This window comes from Rutidosis leptorrhynchoides, chromosome 1 (assembly GCF_046630445.1).
Source record: "Rutidosis leptorrhynchoides isolate AG116_Rl617_1_P2 chromosome 1, CSIRO_AGI_Rlap_v1, whole genome shotgun sequence".
Classification (NCBI taxonomy): Eukaryota; Viridiplantae; Streptophyta; class Magnoliopsida; order Asterales; family Asteraceae; genus Rutidosis; species Rutidosis leptorrhynchoides.
The window spans coordinates 6055423-6076577 of NC_092333.1; the positions used below are offsets into that span (position 1 = coordinate 6055423).

The 21155-nt window shown below is 32.3% G+C and overlaps 1 protein-coding gene, 2 long non-coding RNA genes and 4 other non-coding genes across 7 annotated transcripts; all 7 read left to right on the forward strand.

Annotated features, from left to right (window-relative positions):
* The first annotated feature begins 796 nt into the window (after nucleotides 1-796).
* On the forward strand, nucleotides 797-2308 carry LOC139855627 (peroxidase 27-like). Its single transcript, XM_071844871.1, has 4 exons — nucleotides 797-1015; nucleotides 1138-1326; nucleotides 1637-1799; nucleotides 1902-2308. The coding sequence occupies exons 1-4, from the start codon at nucleotides 797-799 to the stop codon at nucleotides 2306-2308; spliced, it is 978 nt and encodes a 325-aa protein (XP_071700972.1).
* Nucleotides 2309-4033: 1725 nt separating this feature from the next.
* LOC139855634 (uncharacterized) lies at nucleotides 4034-5003 on the forward strand. The gene is made up of 2 exons (XR_011761503.1): nucleotides 4034-4085; nucleotides 4178-5003. It is a non-coding gene; the product is annotated as an uncharacterized lncRNA (long non-coding RNA).
* Nucleotides 4176-4277, forward strand: LOC139887447 (small nucleolar RNA Z157/R69/R10). Its single transcript, XR_011773279.1, has one exon. It is a non-coding gene; the product is annotated as a small nucleolar RNA Z157/R69/R10 (small nucleolar RNA).
* On the forward strand, nucleotides 4345-4430 carry LOC139887449 (small nucleolar RNA R11/Z151). Its single transcript, XR_011773281.1, has one exon. It is a non-coding gene; the product is annotated as a small nucleolar RNA R11/Z151 (small nucleolar RNA).
* Nucleotides 4491-4601, forward strand: LOC139887450 (small nucleolar RNA Z152/R70/R12). The gene has a single exon (XR_011773282.1). It is a non-coding gene; the product is annotated as a small nucleolar RNA Z152/R70/R12 (small nucleolar RNA).
* On the forward strand, nucleotides 4706-4833 carry LOC139887458 (small nucleolar RNA snoR80). Its single transcript, XR_011773290.1, has one exon. It is a non-coding gene; the product is annotated as a small nucleolar RNA snoR80 (small nucleolar RNA).
* Nucleotides 5004-7482: 2479 nt separating the features above from the next.
* LOC139855641 (uncharacterized) lies at nucleotides 7483-9680 on the forward strand. The gene is made up of 3 exons (XR_011761507.1): nucleotides 7483-8126; nucleotides 8584-9134; nucleotides 9332-9680. It is a non-coding gene; the product is annotated as an uncharacterized lncRNA (long non-coding RNA).
* The last annotated feature ends 11475 nt before the right edge of the window (nucleotides 9681-21155 follow it).

Sequence of the window (21155 nt, forward strand, 5' to 3'; positions counted from 1 at the left end):
ATAAACGAACACACATAGAAGGTAAAACATCGAGTAATCAAACCCCCCGAGCGCGAGATCTGGTACTGGGTGAATTACGCATTATGCGCATCCTCTAGTCACATTCCCTTTTTGAACAATTTGGCATAACTAATAATTGAATCTGGGTGGTATAGTTCATTGGACAACTCAGTGGCCACTCAGGCAAGTCTGCGTATTTCATAATTCAATTTTTTTCCGCTTCAAATAGTTGTCAACCTCTACGTTTACCAACGATATACTCCCTCCGTCCTAATAATGACATTATCATTATAAAATTTTAATGGAAACTATTGATAAGCATTTTTAGTTAACTCAAAAATTGAGTTTGTTTGTTTCGTAACTGAGGATTTGCACTTTATATATATTCGTAATTTGAATGATACACTTATTTTAATTATGCAATCTTATATACAAATATTCGTAAGATGTTACATGACACTCATTTTGTTGTAGTTACATATTTTGTTATTTCACCAAATTTTATTAACACGTTAAGAATCTTAAACCACTAGCTACGATGAAAGCCCCATAAATCGTGCAAAGATAATATATTATTATGTATAGTCGATTCAATGGAATTACGGGTTGAATGTGTTATATCATTATGTACATCTATACGTATACAAAGTTGGCCTTAATCATTAGCTAATTAATTTACTCTCTTAAACAACTCACTGAGTTGACTTTTTCTTATCTTGACAACTATAAATAAAGACATTCATCAACTTTCTAATCATCTCAAGTCCATCTGTGAGCAAGTAAGTGTGTAAGAAATATGGCAAACCAAAAACACATTTCAGTGGTTCTCCAACTATTTCTAGTTGCTCTTATACTCAACAATGCCAATGGCAAGGATCTAAAATTAGGGTTTTACCAAAAGACATGTCCTAAAGCCGAAGCCATTGTAAAGACGACGACAGCAAACTTCATTTCTCGAGCCCCTTCTCTTGCACCTGCTTTGCTCCGAATGCATTTTCATGACTGTTTTGTTCGGGTTCGTTTAGTAACATCATATCATTAAAGTTTTTTATTTTACTTTTAGTTACTCCTAACAATATTGATTTAAGATTGTGATAATGTAATGAATGAATTAAGATATTTATGATATTTATGCAGGGTTGTGATGGCTCTGTGCTAATAAATTCTACCACGAACAACAAAGCCGAGAAAGATGGACCTCCAAATCTTTCGTTAAGAGGATTTCAAGTTATTGATGCTGTAAAAACTGCGGTCGAAGCAGCTTGTCCTGGTGTTGTTTCTTGTGCAGATATCTTAGCGTTAGTAGCTCGAGATTCAATCACCCAGGTATTTTCTACTATATGTATAATAATATCCTTGATTAACAAAAGATTAATATCTGCTGTTAATTTCTCGTAGCATTAGTTAACGATTAATCTCTCAAAGTAGCAACCTAAGCATACGTACACTTTATTGTACATTAATTTCCCATAATATAATGCATTCATGTTTGTATGACCACATGCAGAGTCTTATTTATATGTACATGTGTGATGAAATTATACATTATCGTAATTGTCTTGATCTATAACCAATATTAGATTACCACAGCTTCAAATCATAGTTTATTACTTCCTTTTCGTGTTCGATTCTGCAGATTAAGGGACCATTTTGGCCAGTCCCATTAGGCAGAAGAGATGGAAGAGTATCGCTTTTTGCTGACAGTTTGACTCTGCCAGCTCCTTTTATGAACTTTACTCAACTCAAAGCAAATTTTGCATCCAGGGGCTTGAACGAAAAAGACCTTGTAGTTCTTTCAGGTACTTTTTTCATTTTTCTATCCATATCGATCACCTAATGAACTTTATGTTATAAAAGAGTGTATATATATAACTTTGGTTCGTTTTTATCGCTTTATTTAGGAGGACACACTGTGGGTGTTTCTCATTGCTCAACTATCACAACCCGATTGTACAACTTCACCGGCAAAGGCGATACTGACCCATCACTAGACTCGAACTACGCGACTCAACTGAAAAGTAAATGCAAGCCAGCTGACACAACAACGTTTATAGAAATGGACCCCGGGAGTTCGAAAATATTCGATGGTGATTACTATACCCTTGTCTCAAAAAGGAGAGGGTTGTTTCAATCGGATGCTGCTCTTCTTGATGACAAGAAAACAAGAGATTATATCAAACTTCAAGCAACTTCACATGGGTCTACGTTCATCAAAGATTTTCAGGACTCGATGGTTAAAATGGGTAAAATTGGAGTCCTTACGGGAACCAATGGAGAAATCAGGAAAAAGTGTACTATAATCAACTAATCAAAATCAACCAGTGAACTAAGTAATCATCATTTTCTTGTTATAATTAAGGTGAGGCGAGGTGTAAATGTTTTAAATAAAGAGAGGTCAAGCCATGCTTCTTGCTTCTTGGTTGATTAACCAAGATGCTCTACTTGGGCTGGATTCTGTATTCAGTTGTTGTAACATTTGTTAATCCCAATTCTTTGTGTTATAAAAGTTGATTTGATTTGATTTATTTAATTGTGAAACGATGTAACAAGATGATTAGAGACCACCGAGTGGTTTTGTGGTATGGGAGGTTGAACTTTGATGATTTTGTTGCGGGTTCGAATCCTAGGAGGGGCAAACTTTGAGGATTTTCCCGTGTTTAAATCTCCTCGAGGGTGTTTCCTTCCCGGTTCCGAGTGAGTTTCCTCCGTAACGTACGTGGGTGATAATAATCGCAAAAGTGGTTCAGTTCCTCTACCGAAATAGCCGTTTAAAAAAATGCTTGGAGAAAATTCAATTGGTACAAAATAGTTGTTCTTGTCGTTAACTTACAAAAAGATTTTGACAGAATTGATAAATCGTATAGTCCAATAACATGTACAACATATAAGTTCAAGAGTCCATCCTTTTCTAAAACCAATTGGTGATAGAGGGACTTCCCTTTTGACTTATATGCATACATTTGTTTTTGTCCATGACCGATGTGGGATAACTTCCCACACGCCCCCTCACATCGAGGCGTGGAACGGTTGTAGAGATGGCGGCAAGAAGAAGGCCTGACTCAATCTCTTTGTATCGACGGCGGCACACTCATGGAGGCCTGAATCGGACTCGCTGTTAGAACAAACCGTCCACCTAAGCTCTGATACCATGACAGAATTGATAAATCGTATAGTCCAATAACATGTACAACATATAAGTCCAAGAGTCCATCCTTTTCTAAAATCAATTGGTGATAGAGGGACTTCCCCTTTAACTTATATACATACATTTGTTTTTGTCCATGACCGATGTGGGATAACTTCCCAACATATTTTGTACAAGTAAATAGTTATATCATTGTCTTTAACACAAAATATATGGTACAATTAAACACTTATGACTATCACTATAGAAGTATAAAATTGTTAGCAAGTAATAACGATGTACAATTAAAGCTTGATGTTAACATGTTTTAAAAGAGACTTGTACAACTTAATAGCTACAATAATAAAATCATTATGTAACCGTTTTGTACAACAAACTACGCAGGTTTGTCTGAGTGGCAATCGAGTAGCCCAATGAAGCACACCACCCGAATTCAATTCTTGACTACGCCAAATTGTTTAAAAAGAGAGTGTGACTAAAGGGTGCGCATAATGTGTAATTCACCCGGTACCAGGTCTCGCACTCGGAGGACTTGATTACCCGAAATTTTACCTTCTATGAGAGCGCCGTTCAAAGGAGGGTTTCCTCGCTTCACAAAAAAAAAAAAAAAAAAAAACGTTTTGTACAACATTTTAAACCTATTAAGAGTCTTGGTTGTCATTAAAATTTAATTTTAATTATTTTATTTATATGTATGATGATTTATGATAACAACGCTGACGTTTACAACAAGTCATTATTGTCAAGTTACAATTCACATTAGGCCCGTTTAAGTGAACATGATCCTAATAAAAGCCCAAACGACTTAGCCCATCTAACTCATTTATTCCAAGGCGGCTCTAAAACCCTAAAAACTTTCATATTCATAACCCTAATTACATGACACACTATAAATCAACACCGCCCTCACATCACAGTCAGTCTACCAAATAACCTAAAAGTAAGTCTTTACATTCGAGGTCTCAAACTGTTCATCAAGTCAAGGTAATTTTAATCTAATTTTTTTTATATTTGTTGTAAACGTTATGATAGGTGTGCGTTGATGAAGCAATTTTGTGGACTAGAGTTTCTGATCTTGGGCTCTTCTTCCCATTCAGTTTGACGACAAACCCTTGGCTGTCTGAGCACAATTTTTTTTTTATATCAAAATTGTGTTTATAATTTTTTTTTAAATCTTAAAATTAATTTGTGATTATTTTGAGCTTATGACGATAAATTTAATTATCTTAGCGGATTTCAGTGAGATTTTTAATCAATGATCTGATTGTTACACACACTGAGGCTCTTTTTTATGATATATTATTTTTAATAGAATTAAATATAATAAGTTTATTTGAATGATTAAATTGCAATGATGAGGCAAAACACGTTGGATGTGTTAGGGAAGTGGACATAATAATTAACTTTGTTATGCCGTGATCCCATTTATAAACGACTTCTCCTTCCACTGAGCTATTTTCATTCGGTTTATTTTATAATTTTAATTTTGATTCTAATCAATTGTGTTTAATTTTAATTAATTTACTGATATATAAGTTATAAAAGTAAATGCGTCCGTTTACCAATTCTGGAGGATAATTTCAGTTCCTCACGGTGTAATGGCTTGGACGCAAGATTGATAAATGTGGCCATTCTGATTAATGGTTTATTTTCAATGCCATTTTATCCGGGAAACTCCTCATACATTTTCAAATACTTATTTATTACAGTAGTAATTATTTTATGCAAGTTTATTTTGTATTGTTTTTGAACAATGGTGGATGATAAGAAATATGTGTTGACATGTGTAAGGCATGGACGTGATTGAGGATTGCTATTTAGTTTTTAGAGTTCTATATTAAAGGATATAATTATTAAACTCTCTTTAGTCCAATTTTAATGGTTTATAGACAAAAAACACACGGTTTACCTTAGTTGGCATGTAATTAATGGTATAATTCCATTTAACTCGATCTACGGATATACTTGATAGTAGGAAGTGTCTATTGTAAAGTCATGTTAATTTTGAAATGATTCAATTATAATAGCTTTGACCTAAGAGTTTTCTTTGAATTAAAGTCGCATTAATTTTGATATGATGCATTATATGATTTAATTTTGATTTTTAAAATGTATAAGTATACAATATACGATCAAAAAATACCATTAATATTACACACCACCTTTTCTTTTGAGAAAGAAATGGATTCGGGTGATAAGTCTAGGTCGGACCATTGTTGCTATGTCGGACCAGGGTGAAACTTATTATATTCTCTTATTCTCCGCATCTACTATCGCGCCTTTAAATGTCACTGGATCTTTATGCTCTTTTCCAAAGTCAAGTAAAGTTAAGCTTTGTATGAAACTTCTCAAATCATTAGCATACATATTTAAAGTGCTTGAATACGGTTGTGTTATTAGTGAGCATAGCAATTGTCCGCTTAACTTCACTTAGAATTCATTCGTCACTGATTTTGTTGAATGTTCTCAGAGTGTTAGGTTAAGCCGACAGTTTCTATGACCACTAACAACATAGCAGTGTCCTAGGTCTTCATATTTAGGTAATGGATTTGACAAGTTGTTTCACGCAACTTATCGATTAAGATGATTTTATAAAAGCTTGTGAGAATCTAGTTACATTAGAGAAGGATTATGAGCACACTTTGGAAATTGAGCTTTGAAAGTGTCAAAATTATCGATTAAGATGATTTTATAAAAGCTTGTGAGAATCTAGTTACATTAGAGAAGGATTATGAATTAAAATCGCATTAATTTTGATATGATTCATTATATGATTCAATTTTGAGATTTAGTTAGGAGTATCAACGAAATGAGATTTATTTATTTCTAGATCTAGAAGTTGATTTGGATACCCCAGCTTCCGAATCCATGCTTCGATTTTTAACCGACGATGATGTGGAGTTTTCCGGTGAGTTAACCGGCGGTGATAATTATATGATTTGGATACCCTCGATTTCGAATCCATGCTTCGATTTTTAACCGACGATGATGTGGAGTTTTATGGTGAGTTAAACGGCGGTGGTAATTATATATCACAAAGCAACAATAGATTTTATGGCAATCATGTTCTTGGTTTAGGGTTATTGGTTAAATTTGAAGGAAGAAGGGGTTGTGGTCTCCAGATCTATTTAGGATTTTGCTTGTGATTTATACCTTGAATCTTTATTCAAATTCAATTACCAATTAAAATCAAATCACAATTCATTCTTGATTTCAACCGTAGCCACCACAAAAGTTGTGTTGAATCTGAGTTTGAAACTGTAATAGAAGAAAGTCAAAACTCTCAATTCTCAGATCCGGTAAATCCGAGTTTGTGTCATTCCAGATATGGTTGCGAATGTGGGCTGATTGTGTTTGTATTTGTTTTTTAGAATTTTATGATTGATTTTTAGAATATTATGTTTGTATTTGTTTTCTAGAATATTATGCTTGATTAATTATCATATTTATGCTCGATTCTTGTTTTTAGAATATTATGCTTGATTCTTGATTCTTTCAGATATGTTCTTGTTAACAGGTGAAGAAGAAGAAGAGGTGGTGTGATTTTAAGTTTTAGTTTGGATTTGGATTTCGACTTGAACATGCTAGGATTTATGATATTGTAATGAAACAATAAGAAGTTACGTGGAAAAGAAATTAGGGTTATTGAAATATTGGGATGAATACAAGTTCAAGGACGACGTTATCAAAAAAAAAAAAGTTTAAGGATGATCTGAGAAGGTTTAATACAAGTTCAGGAACGACGGGCGTAATTTTGTCAATAAAAAAACATGAGGGATGTTGTATTCATAATTATGGGATACTGATAATTTTTTATACACATTTGAAAAGTTGAGGTGGTAAAGTATTCACAATTGAAAAAATTTCATATGTTTTTTTAATAAACTATAATTGGCATATTTCTAATAAGATTTTAGATTTATCGTGAAAGAAAATTTCTTGGTAGGACTTAAGCATGTGAAAAATATACTTTCCTTTGTTTCATAATTCGTTTCATAATAAGTGTCATTTTTTGACTTTTCAAAAAAAAAATTTCACACTCTAAATATATTTGTTCATGTTATATAATATTTGATGAAAAATATATTAGTCGATTGAGTTTCAAATGTATTTGTTATTGTTCTGAGTTTCATTAAATATTATATAAAACATTATATTATACTATATACTAATACTAATTACCTTAAATGAGGAAACAACACACTTCCGCCCCATCACCCTTTTCACTGTTATACTGCACCCGTTTTTTTTTTTTATTTATTTAAAAACCTCACCTTATTCTGGTACCTTCTTCCTTATATCACACCCTAAATCATAAACCTGAAATAGTAGTCTACCCATCCATCGCCATCTTCATCAAACAATTGAACCAACACACTTCCGCCACATCACCCTTTTCACTGTTATACTGCACCCGTTTTTTTTATTTATTTAAAAACCTCACCTTATTCTGGTACCTTCTTCCTTATATCACACCCTAAATCATAAACCTGAAATAGTAAAGTCTACCCATCCATCGCCATCTTCATCAAACAATTGAATCAATACACTTCCGCCACATCACCCTTTTCACTGTTATACTGTACCCGTTTTTTTTTTTTTTTTTTTTTTTAAAAAAAAAAACCCACCTTATTCTGGTCCCTTCTTCCCTATATCACACCCTAAATCAAAAACCTGAAATAGTAACGTCTAACCATCCATCGCCATCTTCATCAAACAATTTACACAGAAGGATTTACAGGTGAATGTAGAAAAATCAACGCGATAAATTTCATAAGTGCATCCTGAATGCCCGAAGCTTTCCAGCCGAATGCCACTGATCAACGACTGGAGGGTTTTCCCTTCATAACCTGGCCGCTTAAGGCGATTAAAAGCCCGATTTGATGTTTCTCCAATTAAGATTCCGGTTTCTATGGATTAATTAATGACAGGGGTTTCCCGCCGAAAATCCATCGTCGTTAACAGCAGTAAATCTATATTGGTACGTTGTTATTTTTCATTTTGTTGTTAATGTAAAAGCAAACTGATTGACTGTGTAAAATTGATTGAGTGTTGTTCGGTGGATTAAAAGGAATTTTTTTTTTTGTTGTGTTCACAAGGTGTTTGTAAAAATGTCTAAATGAGGTTTTTTTGGAATCAATGATCCGTTTATCTACCGTCATCAATAGCTGACGGTTATCGATCAACAGTCTTCAACAACAGTTACATAACAATTGTTTTTTGTGATGTAGATTGTACATAATTAGTATACGTTGATCTTCTTTTTGTATTTAGCAATATAATGGTACATAATGTACATATGAATATAAACTGTCACACTAATGTATGATTTTGTGTATTGTTGCCCTTTTTAGCTTTCTATAGAAGCTGATGTGATGTTAATATTAGGTATCTTTGTTCACAAACTTATATTGATCACTGATTGTTTTTATGTAAAGGAATAAGACAATCAAGGTTGAAAATAAAGCAAAGAAAGTTAAGGTAGTATGGAATCAAAAAGTCTCATGGAAGAGTGGTAACCTAGCTAAGGCTGAAAAGGAACCTAAGCTCAGAGGTAATTTGATAATGTTCTATTTTGATTTGGGTTTGGTCTTCTGATACAGGCCGAATTTTTTTAGCGTGTTAAATCAAAGGTGTAAGTTTTGCTTTGTTTGGCTTTTAATTTAGATTCTTATTTGATATTTGATGCTTCTATGTTTGGATTCATTTGGAACCATGCATTTTCATGGTACTACTTTTGCTTTCTTGATCCTTTATAACTGGGTGATTATAGATTAAAATGATAGGTCTTATAACAAGAACAATCTATTTCAGCTGCCATACACCAGTGGTAAACAAACTTTGTATCAGTTCCTTCGACTCCAGGTTCTATTGATCAATTGCATAATTGTGTATTTCATCTTTTAATATTTTTATCACTTTCAACAGAAAATTTTCTTCAGCAAAAAGCTTTTCTTGATGTTGTTGAAGGAAAGTTGCTAAACGAAGAGTATGATCTTAGATCTGTTAGTTTTTCTTCTATACATGAACTTATATTTGTCATTTTCATTTGATGAACACAAAACTGAAGTAATGACTAGGATTTGGTCAGTTTGTTGGTGGTTTAATATTTTATATAGTATGTTGATCTATTTTCTGATTGCTTAAAGATTAACGAGTGATTGTTTTTTTGTTTGTACATTGCAGTTAGTTTAGCATAAATTCTGAAAGAAGATGTGCTAGGTGAACGATGCTATTAATATAGGATACACGAGATATTTGAAGTATTGTTATGACCTAATCTATTTGCTGTGAACTGTCAACTTATAGTCACTATGTAGATGATAATCACTTCAAGGATGGATAATTCACTAATCGAAAGAAGGTACTTATAATAGATTGCTCTTAAGGTGAGATTAAGGCCTTTTGTCTTTGTCCTAAAATGGTTAAAGTGTTATATGTTAGCGGGTTTTTTTTTTTTTAAATTTAGTGGTTTTTACATTTAGAGTTATATGTCAGGTGGGTTTAAATTTTGAAAAGCTGTAGCAAGACATGAAACAAGGTAAAAAAAATTTTTGGTTCAAGTCAATTTATGGATCTTAGTTAAAAACTAGTTTTCGAACCCTCGCTTCGCGGCGGGAGTTCGATTTATTATGTATTTTATTGTGTTTAGTTACGGAGCCTGCGAGTGAAAAATCAACATATATGAAAAGTATCCTAAATATTTAGCTTTTTTTAAAAGTGTCCGTTTTGCGTATAGTTAGTGACATTGTGTTCATAAAATTATTTCGAGTTTAAGGATGGTGTCGGAAAAATTTAACTCGTTGCGAGCGAGAAGATATGACATGTTGAATATTTGAGTGGAGTTTATTTAAGATATTTTATGAAAATTTTGATTTGACGCTTTAACCCCCTGTGTTGGGGGCCGATTTTAATTTTTGAACAAAGTGTGGGGGGCTTTTGTGGTGTTACTTGAAAGAAAGAAGGGGAAAAAAGGTGAAAAGACGAAAATATTCCTGGTACTATTCATATATTTTGTCTAATAGTTAATATGGTAATATGTAGTACTATTATTGCTGACCCATGAGCCATTTATATAAAAAATGGGTCAACAAGTCGTTTTATAAAAATTATATAGAAATAGAATTATGTGCAACTACAAATTGGTTGATGTCATAGCTAATCTGTAACCTTATTGATTTTTTTTCCCTTTTTTTTTAACCATAAAATGAGTATAAAGTGTGGATAGGGCATACATTAGGGTTTCATGCGATAAACAATCCCGTTGTCTTTGCTGTCATCATCGGTTTCTGGTATTTCTCCTTTAGCTTTTTTTAAACTTAAAATTGGTAGATAATGTTAGAGGTTTTATTAAAATTTTCGTGTAGGGTAAAATAATCGATAGCTGGATAAATCACTGAATCGTGGTATCACTTTTCGAAAGTAATTATTCGACCCTTATTGCCTGGTTTACACGAATATCACTTTGGGATAAGACAGAGATTAGTTCTTGTTATTGGCAGTAAACAAGAACTCTTTTGCATAAGAGTATTAATAGTCCATATTTATAGGCACCCAAAAACAAGTATTATTCTACGATATAGATGTTTCATCTACTCCATTATTGGCAGTAATTATTCTACGATGGAGCTGTTTCACTTACTCTTGTTATTGGCAGTAAACAAGAACTTTTTTTGTGTATTTATTCTCATGAATAATAGTCCATATTTATAGGCACTCAAAAACAAGTATTATTCTGCGATGGAGATGTTTCACCTACTCCACGATAAAGATGTTTCACTAACTCCACGATGGAGATGTTTCACTAACTTCACGATGGAGATGTTTCACTAACTCCACGATGAAGATGTTTCACCTACTCCACGATGGAGATGTTTCACTAACTTTTTAACAATAAAAGTGGGTGCATGAATAATACTTCCATAATCACTCAAATTTGTGATAATGAAAAACCACTTTCGGGTCCGGGTAATCTATCACTTAATGGGTGTACACTCCGTACCTCCTAACCCATTTACAAGTGTAGATTAAATCCCTCAATTACACTAAATTTTCAACAATCCTCCTCAATTTAGTGCAATTCGTTTCATGAGAATTAAATAAATTAAAACAAAAACTCATGCATAAATGAAAATATCTTAAAGATTGAATTTTCACCTTAGTACATTACACATTCCAAATATTCGAGAATTCGGGTGTTCTAAGAATTGAACCCTTCAACCCATTTGAATAACTGAAAATAATATACACATAAGTTATCAAATACTCTAAAGCTATCCCGACACTTTACAAGCCATGTGTCCATATCCTTTCATGAATACATCTAAAGCAAAAGTCCAAGCTTTGTTAAAGCGGCAAAACTTCACATTCACATAGGTACTTCATTTCAGTCATGCACCTGCTCATGCACTTTTTCAAATGAACTATTAAGAAGCTAGACTTCAACCTCACCTTCAGCATGTCCGAGTACATACCTTACCTTGGGATGATATAAAATTTATGTACTCCAAATTTCTAAGTATAAGTCTTCCACATTGAATTCAGCTTCTGATTTTCTTCAGAAGGGAATTGGGTATCTTATAATTAGAAATTTATGTGGACTTTAAACCCATCCCCATAGCAGACTTGTCAACCAAGTCTCTTGCCAATCCCTTCGTCAAGTGATCAGATAAATTCTGTTGTGACCTCACGAACACTATAGAAATCACTCCATTCATGATAAGTTCACGAATCATGCTATGTCTGACACCTAAGTGTCTAGACTTTCCATTGTACATCTGGCTATAAGCCTTTCCCAATGTCGCAGCACTATCACAATGAATAGACATGGGTGCTATAGGTTTAGGCCATAATGGTATATCATGGATCAAGTTTCTAAGCCATTCTGCTTCTTTATCAGCAGCAGCTAAAGCAACAAACTCAGATTTCATAGTTGAGTTGGTAATACATGTCTGCTTCTTAGAAGCCCATGAAATAGCACCTCCTCAAGCAAAAACACCCAACCACTCGTTGAAGAATGATCTTCAATATTGGTTATCCAACTCGCATCAGAATATCCTTCTATTACCGAAGGAAACCCATTGTAAGATAAACTATAGTCCATAGTTTTCTTCAAGTACTTCAGTACCCGCCTAATTGCTTGCCAGTGATGAGTACTAGGATTACTAGTATATCTACCCAGTTTTCCCTCTGCAAAAGCAATATCCGGCCTTGTACAAGTCATGGCGTACATCAAACATCCAATCACCTGAGAATACTCAAGTTGTGATACAGCTTCACCTTGATTAGGCATAAACTTCTCACTTGGATCCACAGGGGTACTCACAGGAGTACATTCAAAATAATTGAACTTTTTCAACACCTTCTCAATACAATGAGATTGACAAATCGAAATTCCTTTGCTTTCGCGTTTGATCCTAATGCCATGGATAACGTCAGCCTCCCCCATATCTTTCATGGAGAATTTTGATGACAAAAATTCTTTTGTTAAATCAACCTGACTTTGGTCAGTCCCAAAGATTAACATGTCATCAACATATAGACAAATTATAACTCCTTTACCAGAATCATCAAATTTACTATATACATGTAGTGACCCGAACTTTTTCATGTTTATATATATTAAATGAAATTGTTATTTACATGATTAAGTGTTTTCAACATGTTAAGCAATCAAACTTGTTAAGACTTGATTAATTGAAATAGGTTTCATATAGACAATTGACCACCCAAGTTGACCGGTGATTCACGAACGTTAAAACTTGTAAAAAACTATATGATGACATATATATGGTTATATATATAGTTAACATGATATTATGATAAGCAAACATATCATTAAGTATATTAACAATGAACTACATATGTAAAAACAAGACTACTAACTTAATGATTTTGAAACGAGACATATATGTAACGATTATCGTTGTAACGACATTTAATGTATATATATCATATTAAGAGATATTCGTACATCATAATATCATGATAATATAATAATTTAAAATCTCTTTTGATATTATAAACATTGGGTTAACAACATTTAACAAGATCGTTAACCTAAAGATTTCAAAACAACACTTACATGTAACGACTAACGATGACTTAACGACTCAGTTAAAATGTATATACATGTAGTGTTTTAATATGTATTCATACACTTTTGAAAGACTTCAAGACACTTATCAAAATACTTCTACTTAACAAAAATGGTTACAATTACATCCTCGTTCAGTTTCATCAACAATTCTACTCGTATGCACCCGTATTCGTACTCGTACAATACACAGCTTTTAGATGTACGTACTATTAGTATATACACTCCAATGATCAGCTCTTAGCAGCCCATGTGAGTCACCTAACACATGTGGGAACCATCATTTGGCAACTAGCATGAAATATCTCATAAAATTACAAAAATATGAGTAATCATTCATGACTTATTTACATGAAAACAAAATTACATATCCTTTATATCTAATCCATACACCAACGACCAAAAACACCTACAAACACTTTAATTCTTCAATTTTCTTCATCTAATTGATCTCTCTCAAGTTCTATCTTCAAGTTCTAAGTGTTCTTCATAAATTCCAAAAGTTCTAGTTTCATAAAATCAAGAATACTTCCAAGATTGCAAGTTTACTTCCAAGTTTTCTAAATCCATTCCAAGTAATCATCCAAGATCAAGAAACCTTTATTACTTACAGTAAATTATCTTTCTAATACAAGGTAATAATCATATTCAAAGTTTAATTCAATTTCTATAACTATAACAATCTTATTTCGAGTGGAAATCTTACTTGAAATTGTTTTCGTGTCATGATTCTGCTTCAAGAACTTTCAAGCCATCCAAGGATCCTTTAAAGCTAGATCCATTTTTCTCATTTCCAGTAGGTTTATCCAAGGAACTTGAGGTAGTAATGATGTTCATAATATCATTCGATTCATACATAAAAAGCTGTCTTATTCAACGTTATAAACTTGTAATCACTAGAACATAGTTTAGTTAATTCTAAACTTGTTCGCAAATAAAGTTAATCCTTCTAACTAGACTTTTAAAATCAACTAAACACATGTTCTATATCTATATGATAGGCTAACTTAATGATTTAAAACCCGGAAACACGATAAACACCATAAAACTGGATATACGTCGTCGTAGTAAAACCGGGGGCTGTTTTGGTTGGGATAATTAAAAGCTAAGAAGAACTTTGATTTAAAAGCTATACTTCTGGAAAAATGATTTTTCTTATGAACATGAAACTATATCCAAAAATCATGGTTAAACTCAAAGTGAAAATATGTTTTTCAAAATGGTCATCAAGATGTCGTTCTTTCGACGGAAATGACTACCTCTTTCAAAAATGACTTGTAACTTGTATTTCCAACTATAAACTTATACTTTTTCTGTTTAGATTCATAAAGTTAAGTTCAATACGAAACCGTGGCCACTGGAATCACTCAAAACGGATTAGAAACGAAGAAATGGCGAGTAAAACAAGATTGATAAAAACTACTCATTTTTACCTACGTGAAAGTTAGTAATAAATCTATTCCAACCATAACCTAATCAACTTATATTGTATATTATGTAGTCTTGAGATACCATAGACACGTATACATTGTTTCGACCTATCATGTCGACCCATCTATATATATATTGCGGAATAACCATAGACACTCTATATGTGAATGTTGGAGTTAGCTATACAGGGTTGAGGTTGATTCCAAAATATATATATAGTTTGAGTTGTGATCAATACTGAGATACGTATACACTGTGTCGTGGATTGATTCAAGATAATATTTATCGATTTATTTCTGTACATCTAACTGTGGACAACTAGTTGTAGGTTACTAACGAGGACAGCTGACTTAGTAAATTTAAAACATCAAAATGTATTAAAAGTTTTGTAAATATATTTTGAACATACTTTGATATATATGTATATATTGTTATAGGTTTGTGAATCAACCAGTGGCCAAGTCTTACTTCCCGACGAAGTAAAAATCTGTGAAAGTGAGTTATAGTCCCACTTTTAAAATCTAATATTTTTGGGATGAGAATACATGCAGGTTTTATAAATGATTTACAAAATAGACACAAGTACGTGAAACTACATTCTATGGTTGAATTATCGAAATCGAATATGCCCCTTTTTATTAAGTCTGGTAATCTAAGAATTAGGGAACAGACACCCTAATTGACGCGAATCCTAAAGATAGATCTATTGGGCCTAACAAACTCCATCCAAAGTACCGGATGCTTTAGTACTTCGAAATTTATATCATATCCGAAGGGTGTCCCGGAATGATGGGGATATTCTTATATATGCATCTTGTTAATGTCGGTTACCAGGTGTTCACCATATGAATGATTTTTATCTCTATGTATGGGATGTGTATTGAAATATGAAATCTTGTGGTCTATTGTTATGATTTGATATATATAGGTTAAACCTATAACTCACCAACATTTTTGTTGACGTTTAAAGCATGTTTATTCTCAGGTGAATACTAAGAGCTTCCGCTGTTGCATACTAAAATAAGGACAAGATTTGGTGTCCATGTTTGTATGATATTGTGTAAAAACTGCATTCAAGAAACTGATTTCGATGTAACATATTTGTATTGTAAACCATTATGTAATGGTCGTGTGTAAACATGATATTTTAGATTATCATTATTTGATAATCTATGTAAAGCTTTTTAAACCTTTATTTATGAAATAAAGGTTATGGTTTGTTTTAAAAATGAATGCAGTCTTTGAAAAACGTCTCATATAGAGGTCAAAACCTCGCAACGAAATCAATTAATATGGAACGTTTTTAATCAATAAGAACGGGACATTTCCATACACATTTATCTGCTTGGTTTAATTTAAAACCACTAGATAAAACTACTTCATCAAACTTCTGATGCCATTGCTTAGGTGCTTGTTTCAAACCATATAAGGACTTCACAAGTTTGCACACCTTGCCTTCATTTCCTGGCATGACAAAGCCCTGAGGTTGGTTCATATAAACCTCCTCATCCAAATCACCATTCAAGAATGCTGCCTTCCCATCCATCTGGTGAATAACCAGATTGTGAATTGTTGCCAAAGCAATCAGCAGTCTAATGGTAGTGATACGTGCCACAGGTGAAGTGACCCGTCCTAATCTATCTGGACGAATACATTACATTTGGTCTCATCGCGAGGTACTTGACCTCTATATGATACATTTTACAAACATTGCATTCGTTTTTAAAAGACAAACTTCCTTTAAATCAAAAGTTGACGGCATGCATACCATTTCACAATATATCCAACTATAACTGACTTAGTAATAATCTTGATGAACTCGACGACTCGAATGCAACGTCTTTTGAAATATGTCATGAATGACTCCAAGTAATATCTCTAATATGAGCAAATGCACAGCGGAAGATTTCTTTCATACCTGAGAATAAACATGCTTTAAAGTGTCAACCAAAAGGTTGGTGAGTTCATTAGTTTATCATAAACAATCATTTCTAATAATATAATAGACCACAAGATACTCATATTTCGAAAACAATCTGTGCAGGTCTGCTCAGTGCTGTAAAATCATTCATACGATTTATAAACACCTGGTAATCGACCTTAACAGATGCATAAAGAATATCCCCCGCATACCGGCATTCCGCACGGTCATGCAAAAAGCATACAAACATGCCACTCTTTTAAATATGATGGTTATGTACACCTCACAAACAGATCATATCTTTTAAAGCTGGCGGTTGTATACCTATATCGAAGTACTAAAGCAGTTCAAATTCTCTGACTGGGCTTGTTAGTGCCCATAGATCTATCTTTAGGATTCGCGTCAATTAGGGGCTCGGTTCCCTAATTCTTAGATTACCAGACTATAAAGGGGTGATATCCGGTGTACTCATAACTCAATCGTAGAATGTTTTTAAGTACTTGTGTCTATTTCGTCAAACATTTATAAAAGCGCATGTATTCTCAGTCCCAAAAATATATATATTGCAAAAGCATTTAAAAAGGGAGCAAATGAAACTCACGATACAATATTTTGTAGTAAAAATATTCATACGACGATACTGAACAATGCAGGGTTGGCCTCGAATTCACGAACCTATATCATTTATATATATATTAACACATATAATGGTAATCGAACAACTTTATATATTTTTAGTTATGTATTAAGAGTAATATTTATATGTAATTTTATTAATACTTATAATCTATTAAAATGCTTATTTGATATATGATTTAATTAACGTTATATCGAGATAAATAATATTATATTAGTTAAAACATAATATTATGTAACATTAGTATATATAAATATATTTTTATATAAATATCATCTGTTTGCAAAATTAATAATTGTAATAATATTAAGTTAAGGATAATAATGATAGTAATAATAGTAATAATAATATTAAAAATGTTACTTTTAATAATGAAAGTTTTAATAAAGAAAACGATAGTTTTTAATGATAATAATTTTAGTAGGAATGATACTTTTAATAATATTAGTAGTTTTTAATAAAAAGATAAGTTTAAATATAATGATAGTTTTAGAAATAATGATGTTTATAATAATAATGATAATAATAATAACAATATTGATTTTAATCATAATGATACTAATACTTATGATAATAAATAATAAAAATTATATTTATGTTAATAATATTCATGATATTAATGTTAATAATAACAATACTTAGCATAACAATAATAACAGTAATAATACTAATAATGAAAATGATAATAATAACAAATAAACGACCTTTAAAGCTTTTCCTAAAAAAAATGTCCCAGACCGGGCTTGAACCCGAGACCTCTCGCTACACACAAACACCCTCCACCATAGCTCTACCCATTCATTTCTGTTATATTATCTGATTAAAATTTATATAGCGCGTATTTCGGTTTTTCCTTCATCTTCTATCAAAGCAAAACCCACTTACAAGCAGCCCAACATTTAAACTCATTCATATGTTGCAGCCCACAATTAATTCTACCAAGGAGTTTAAAACCAAAACAGAAATACAGATAGTGGAATATAACAGTCATTAACGATTCTCGAGAAACATAAATCATATATTCATAACACAAAATCGTCATTAATATGGATCATCATCTTCTTTGTCATCCTCTCCCGTTAATCACTGTATCATCTCGATCCTTAACATGATCATCATTCGTTATCTTACAATCATCACCGTCTCACATCATGAAAGGGTTTTCGAGCTTAATTGAATCAGCATACATCATCATCATTTTCATTACAGTGAACAAGAAAGGAGAGAAAAAAAATTAATTTAATTGTTTCATCATCTTCTTTTTTGTTGGACACGAGTGTATACAGCAGTAACAGTAGAGAAAGAAAAAAAATAAGAAAAGAATAGCTGTAGCGATGGTCTTTGTTGTTGGGTTTCGAACAGATTTAAATAGGAGTGGCATATGTGGTTGTTCATAGTAAAATCAGAAATACGTATGCAGCAGCATAAAAACGTAATGAGGGATGGTGTTGGTGTTCATGATCCAAAACAGAAAACAAGCGACCAGCAGCAGGAATGGTGCATGTTGGGTGTCATTAACAGAAGCAACTCGTTCGTGCAGCTGTAGCAGTTAAAGATGTTCGATAGATATTGGTTTTTAATTCACGAATAAAGAAAACAAAATTTATAGAAAGAGAGAGGTGATCATGGTGGATGATGACAAGTTGGTGTTGGAAAAACATGATCAAAAAGGAAAACAAAATAACAGTGATGGTGATTAGGTTGAAGAAGAAGGGAGAGAGAGAGAAAGAGATTGGGATGGCATGGTGGTGTGTTTAAAAAGTGATGAAGGTGGGTTACGTTTGCAGAGATAGAGAGATTGTGAGGATTCTTGGTCATAAATAGAACGATACGGTAAGTGGTTCTTGGGTTTGTTTCGGTGATGGTTGTTTGGATCGTGATTAACAATGGTGACGGTTTGATCATGATGGTAACGACGATGGTCTAGCTTGATGAAGGTGGCGGTCTTGAAATGGTGTTCGAAAGAAATAGAGAGATAAATGGTTTTGTGGTGTCTACGGAGGTGATTGGTGGTGGGTTTAGGTGGCGGGTTCAAGGGTGGTGTTGGGTGTCGATGGGTTACATGAGTGTTTGGTTCTCGGTAAAAACAGAAACTAGTTGTAGCAAAATGGTGACCGAAATGGTGAAAGGTTGTAATGGGCAATGATGGTTAGAAAGGGTGGTGATAGGCGATGGAAACAAGAAACACAGTAGAAGTGGGTTATACATGTATGCCTATATGAATGTCTATATGTGGATATATATATACACTATATTCTGTAAGAAAGAAAGGAAGGACAAAAAGCAAATAGTAATCTAATTCCTCAATTAGTGCGTGATACTTTATAATAATAAAAACATAAGAAATGTGAATTTAAATTAAAACGATAAAGCCATTATTTAATTTGTATTATTCTACCGACAGTTTACAAGGACTGGTATATCGTACTCCGTTGTGTAACTCAGTGGCGAATAAAAGTGTTCAGAAAAATCTCATATTTTTAAATTAACTATATTTTTTATTTTGGTCATTATGGTATAAAATTCGATCATTAATTTATTAAATAAAAATTACATCAACTGTCCCTCTCATTTATGGGTGAAATATAAAAAGTGTTAAAACTTAACAAATAGTTCCTAAATACATTTTTAATGAGCCTAAAATTTATAGAACTCATTTTCGTATCATCGTTTATTTTAAAATTACATAAGTTTGAATTTAACTTGCTTAATATCAATCGAAACATCAAACGAGTATTACAATCATTTAATATTTATTTTTAAAATACTTTATTTATATATAGAGATATATTTTAAATAATAATTATTATAATATCCTATTTTTATTTTAATTTACATAAATAAATTTTAGTAACAACAACATACAATATTTAAAATTATGTTTCCAATTATTATTTATATATGTATGTATGTATATATATATATATATATACACACCTATCAAGTTACAATTAATTGTTCGTGAATCGTCGGAACTGGTCGAAGGTCAAATGATTTCACAAAATAGTTCAAAAATTTTGAAATTCAATTTAGTAGACTTTGCTTATCATGTCGAAACCATATAAAGAGTAAGTTTAAATTTGGTCGAAAATTTCTGGGTCATCACAACAGGAGCATAAGTATCAAAATAGTCAATTCCGGACTTTTGTCTAAAGCCTTGAATGACTAATATTGCCTTGAACTTTTCAATAGTTCCATCCACCTTTATCTTCTTTTTGAAGATCCATTTACAACCCAAAGGTTTGCAACCAGGAGGTAGATCAGCTAACACCCAAGTGTTATTGCCCATGATGGAATCCATCTCATCATTAATTGCATCTTTCCAGAATGCAACATCCTGAGACCTCATTGCTTCATCATATATTTTGGGATCATCATCAACATTGAAACAATACGAATATTGTGTAGAAACATCATCCTTGGAACCTTCAACTAAGTATAGTTGAAAATATGGTCCAAATGATTTAGGTTTCCTTTCTCTTTTACTTTTCCGAAGCTCAAGTGACTGATCTGTGACGATCCGGAAATTTTCGATCAAATTTAAACTTAATCTTATATCATTCCGACATGATAAGCAAAGTCTGATAGGTGGAGTCTCAAAATTTTTGAACTATTTTCATATATTAAATTACCCAGTAACGATGTGCGATGATTCACGAACCTTTAATTGTAAATAGAAATGTATATATAAATAACTAAACATGTAAATAATTATATATTATAAATTAATTATATTAACGAACTATCATGTGATTTAGTTATTAAAACTGTTTATTTAAATATAGAGAATAAATTAAATTTACATAAGTTGTTAATGTTAACAAAAAGTATTTAATATTGTATTTGAGAGTATTTGCTTCAATATATATAATTAGTATATTATTTATTTGAATTTTAAAATATAATTAAATATGTAGTGATAGAT

What these genes read in the sequence shown, in the direction of transcription:
- LOC139855627 (XM_071844871.1), top strand. Translation starts at nt 797, where the DNA reads ATGGCAAACCAAAAACACATTTCAGTGGTTCTCCAACTATTTCTAGTT. An exon ending in TTCATGACTGTTTTGTTCGG is followed by an intron (nt 1,016 to 1,137) that starts GTTCGTTTAGTA and finishes ATATTTATGCAG; the next exon opens with GGTTGTGATGGCTCTGTGCT. An exon ending in CTCGAGATTCAATCACCCAG is followed by an intron (nt 1,327 to 1,636) that starts GTATTTTCTACT and finishes TCGATTCTGCAG; the next exon opens with ATTAAGGGACCATTTTGGCC.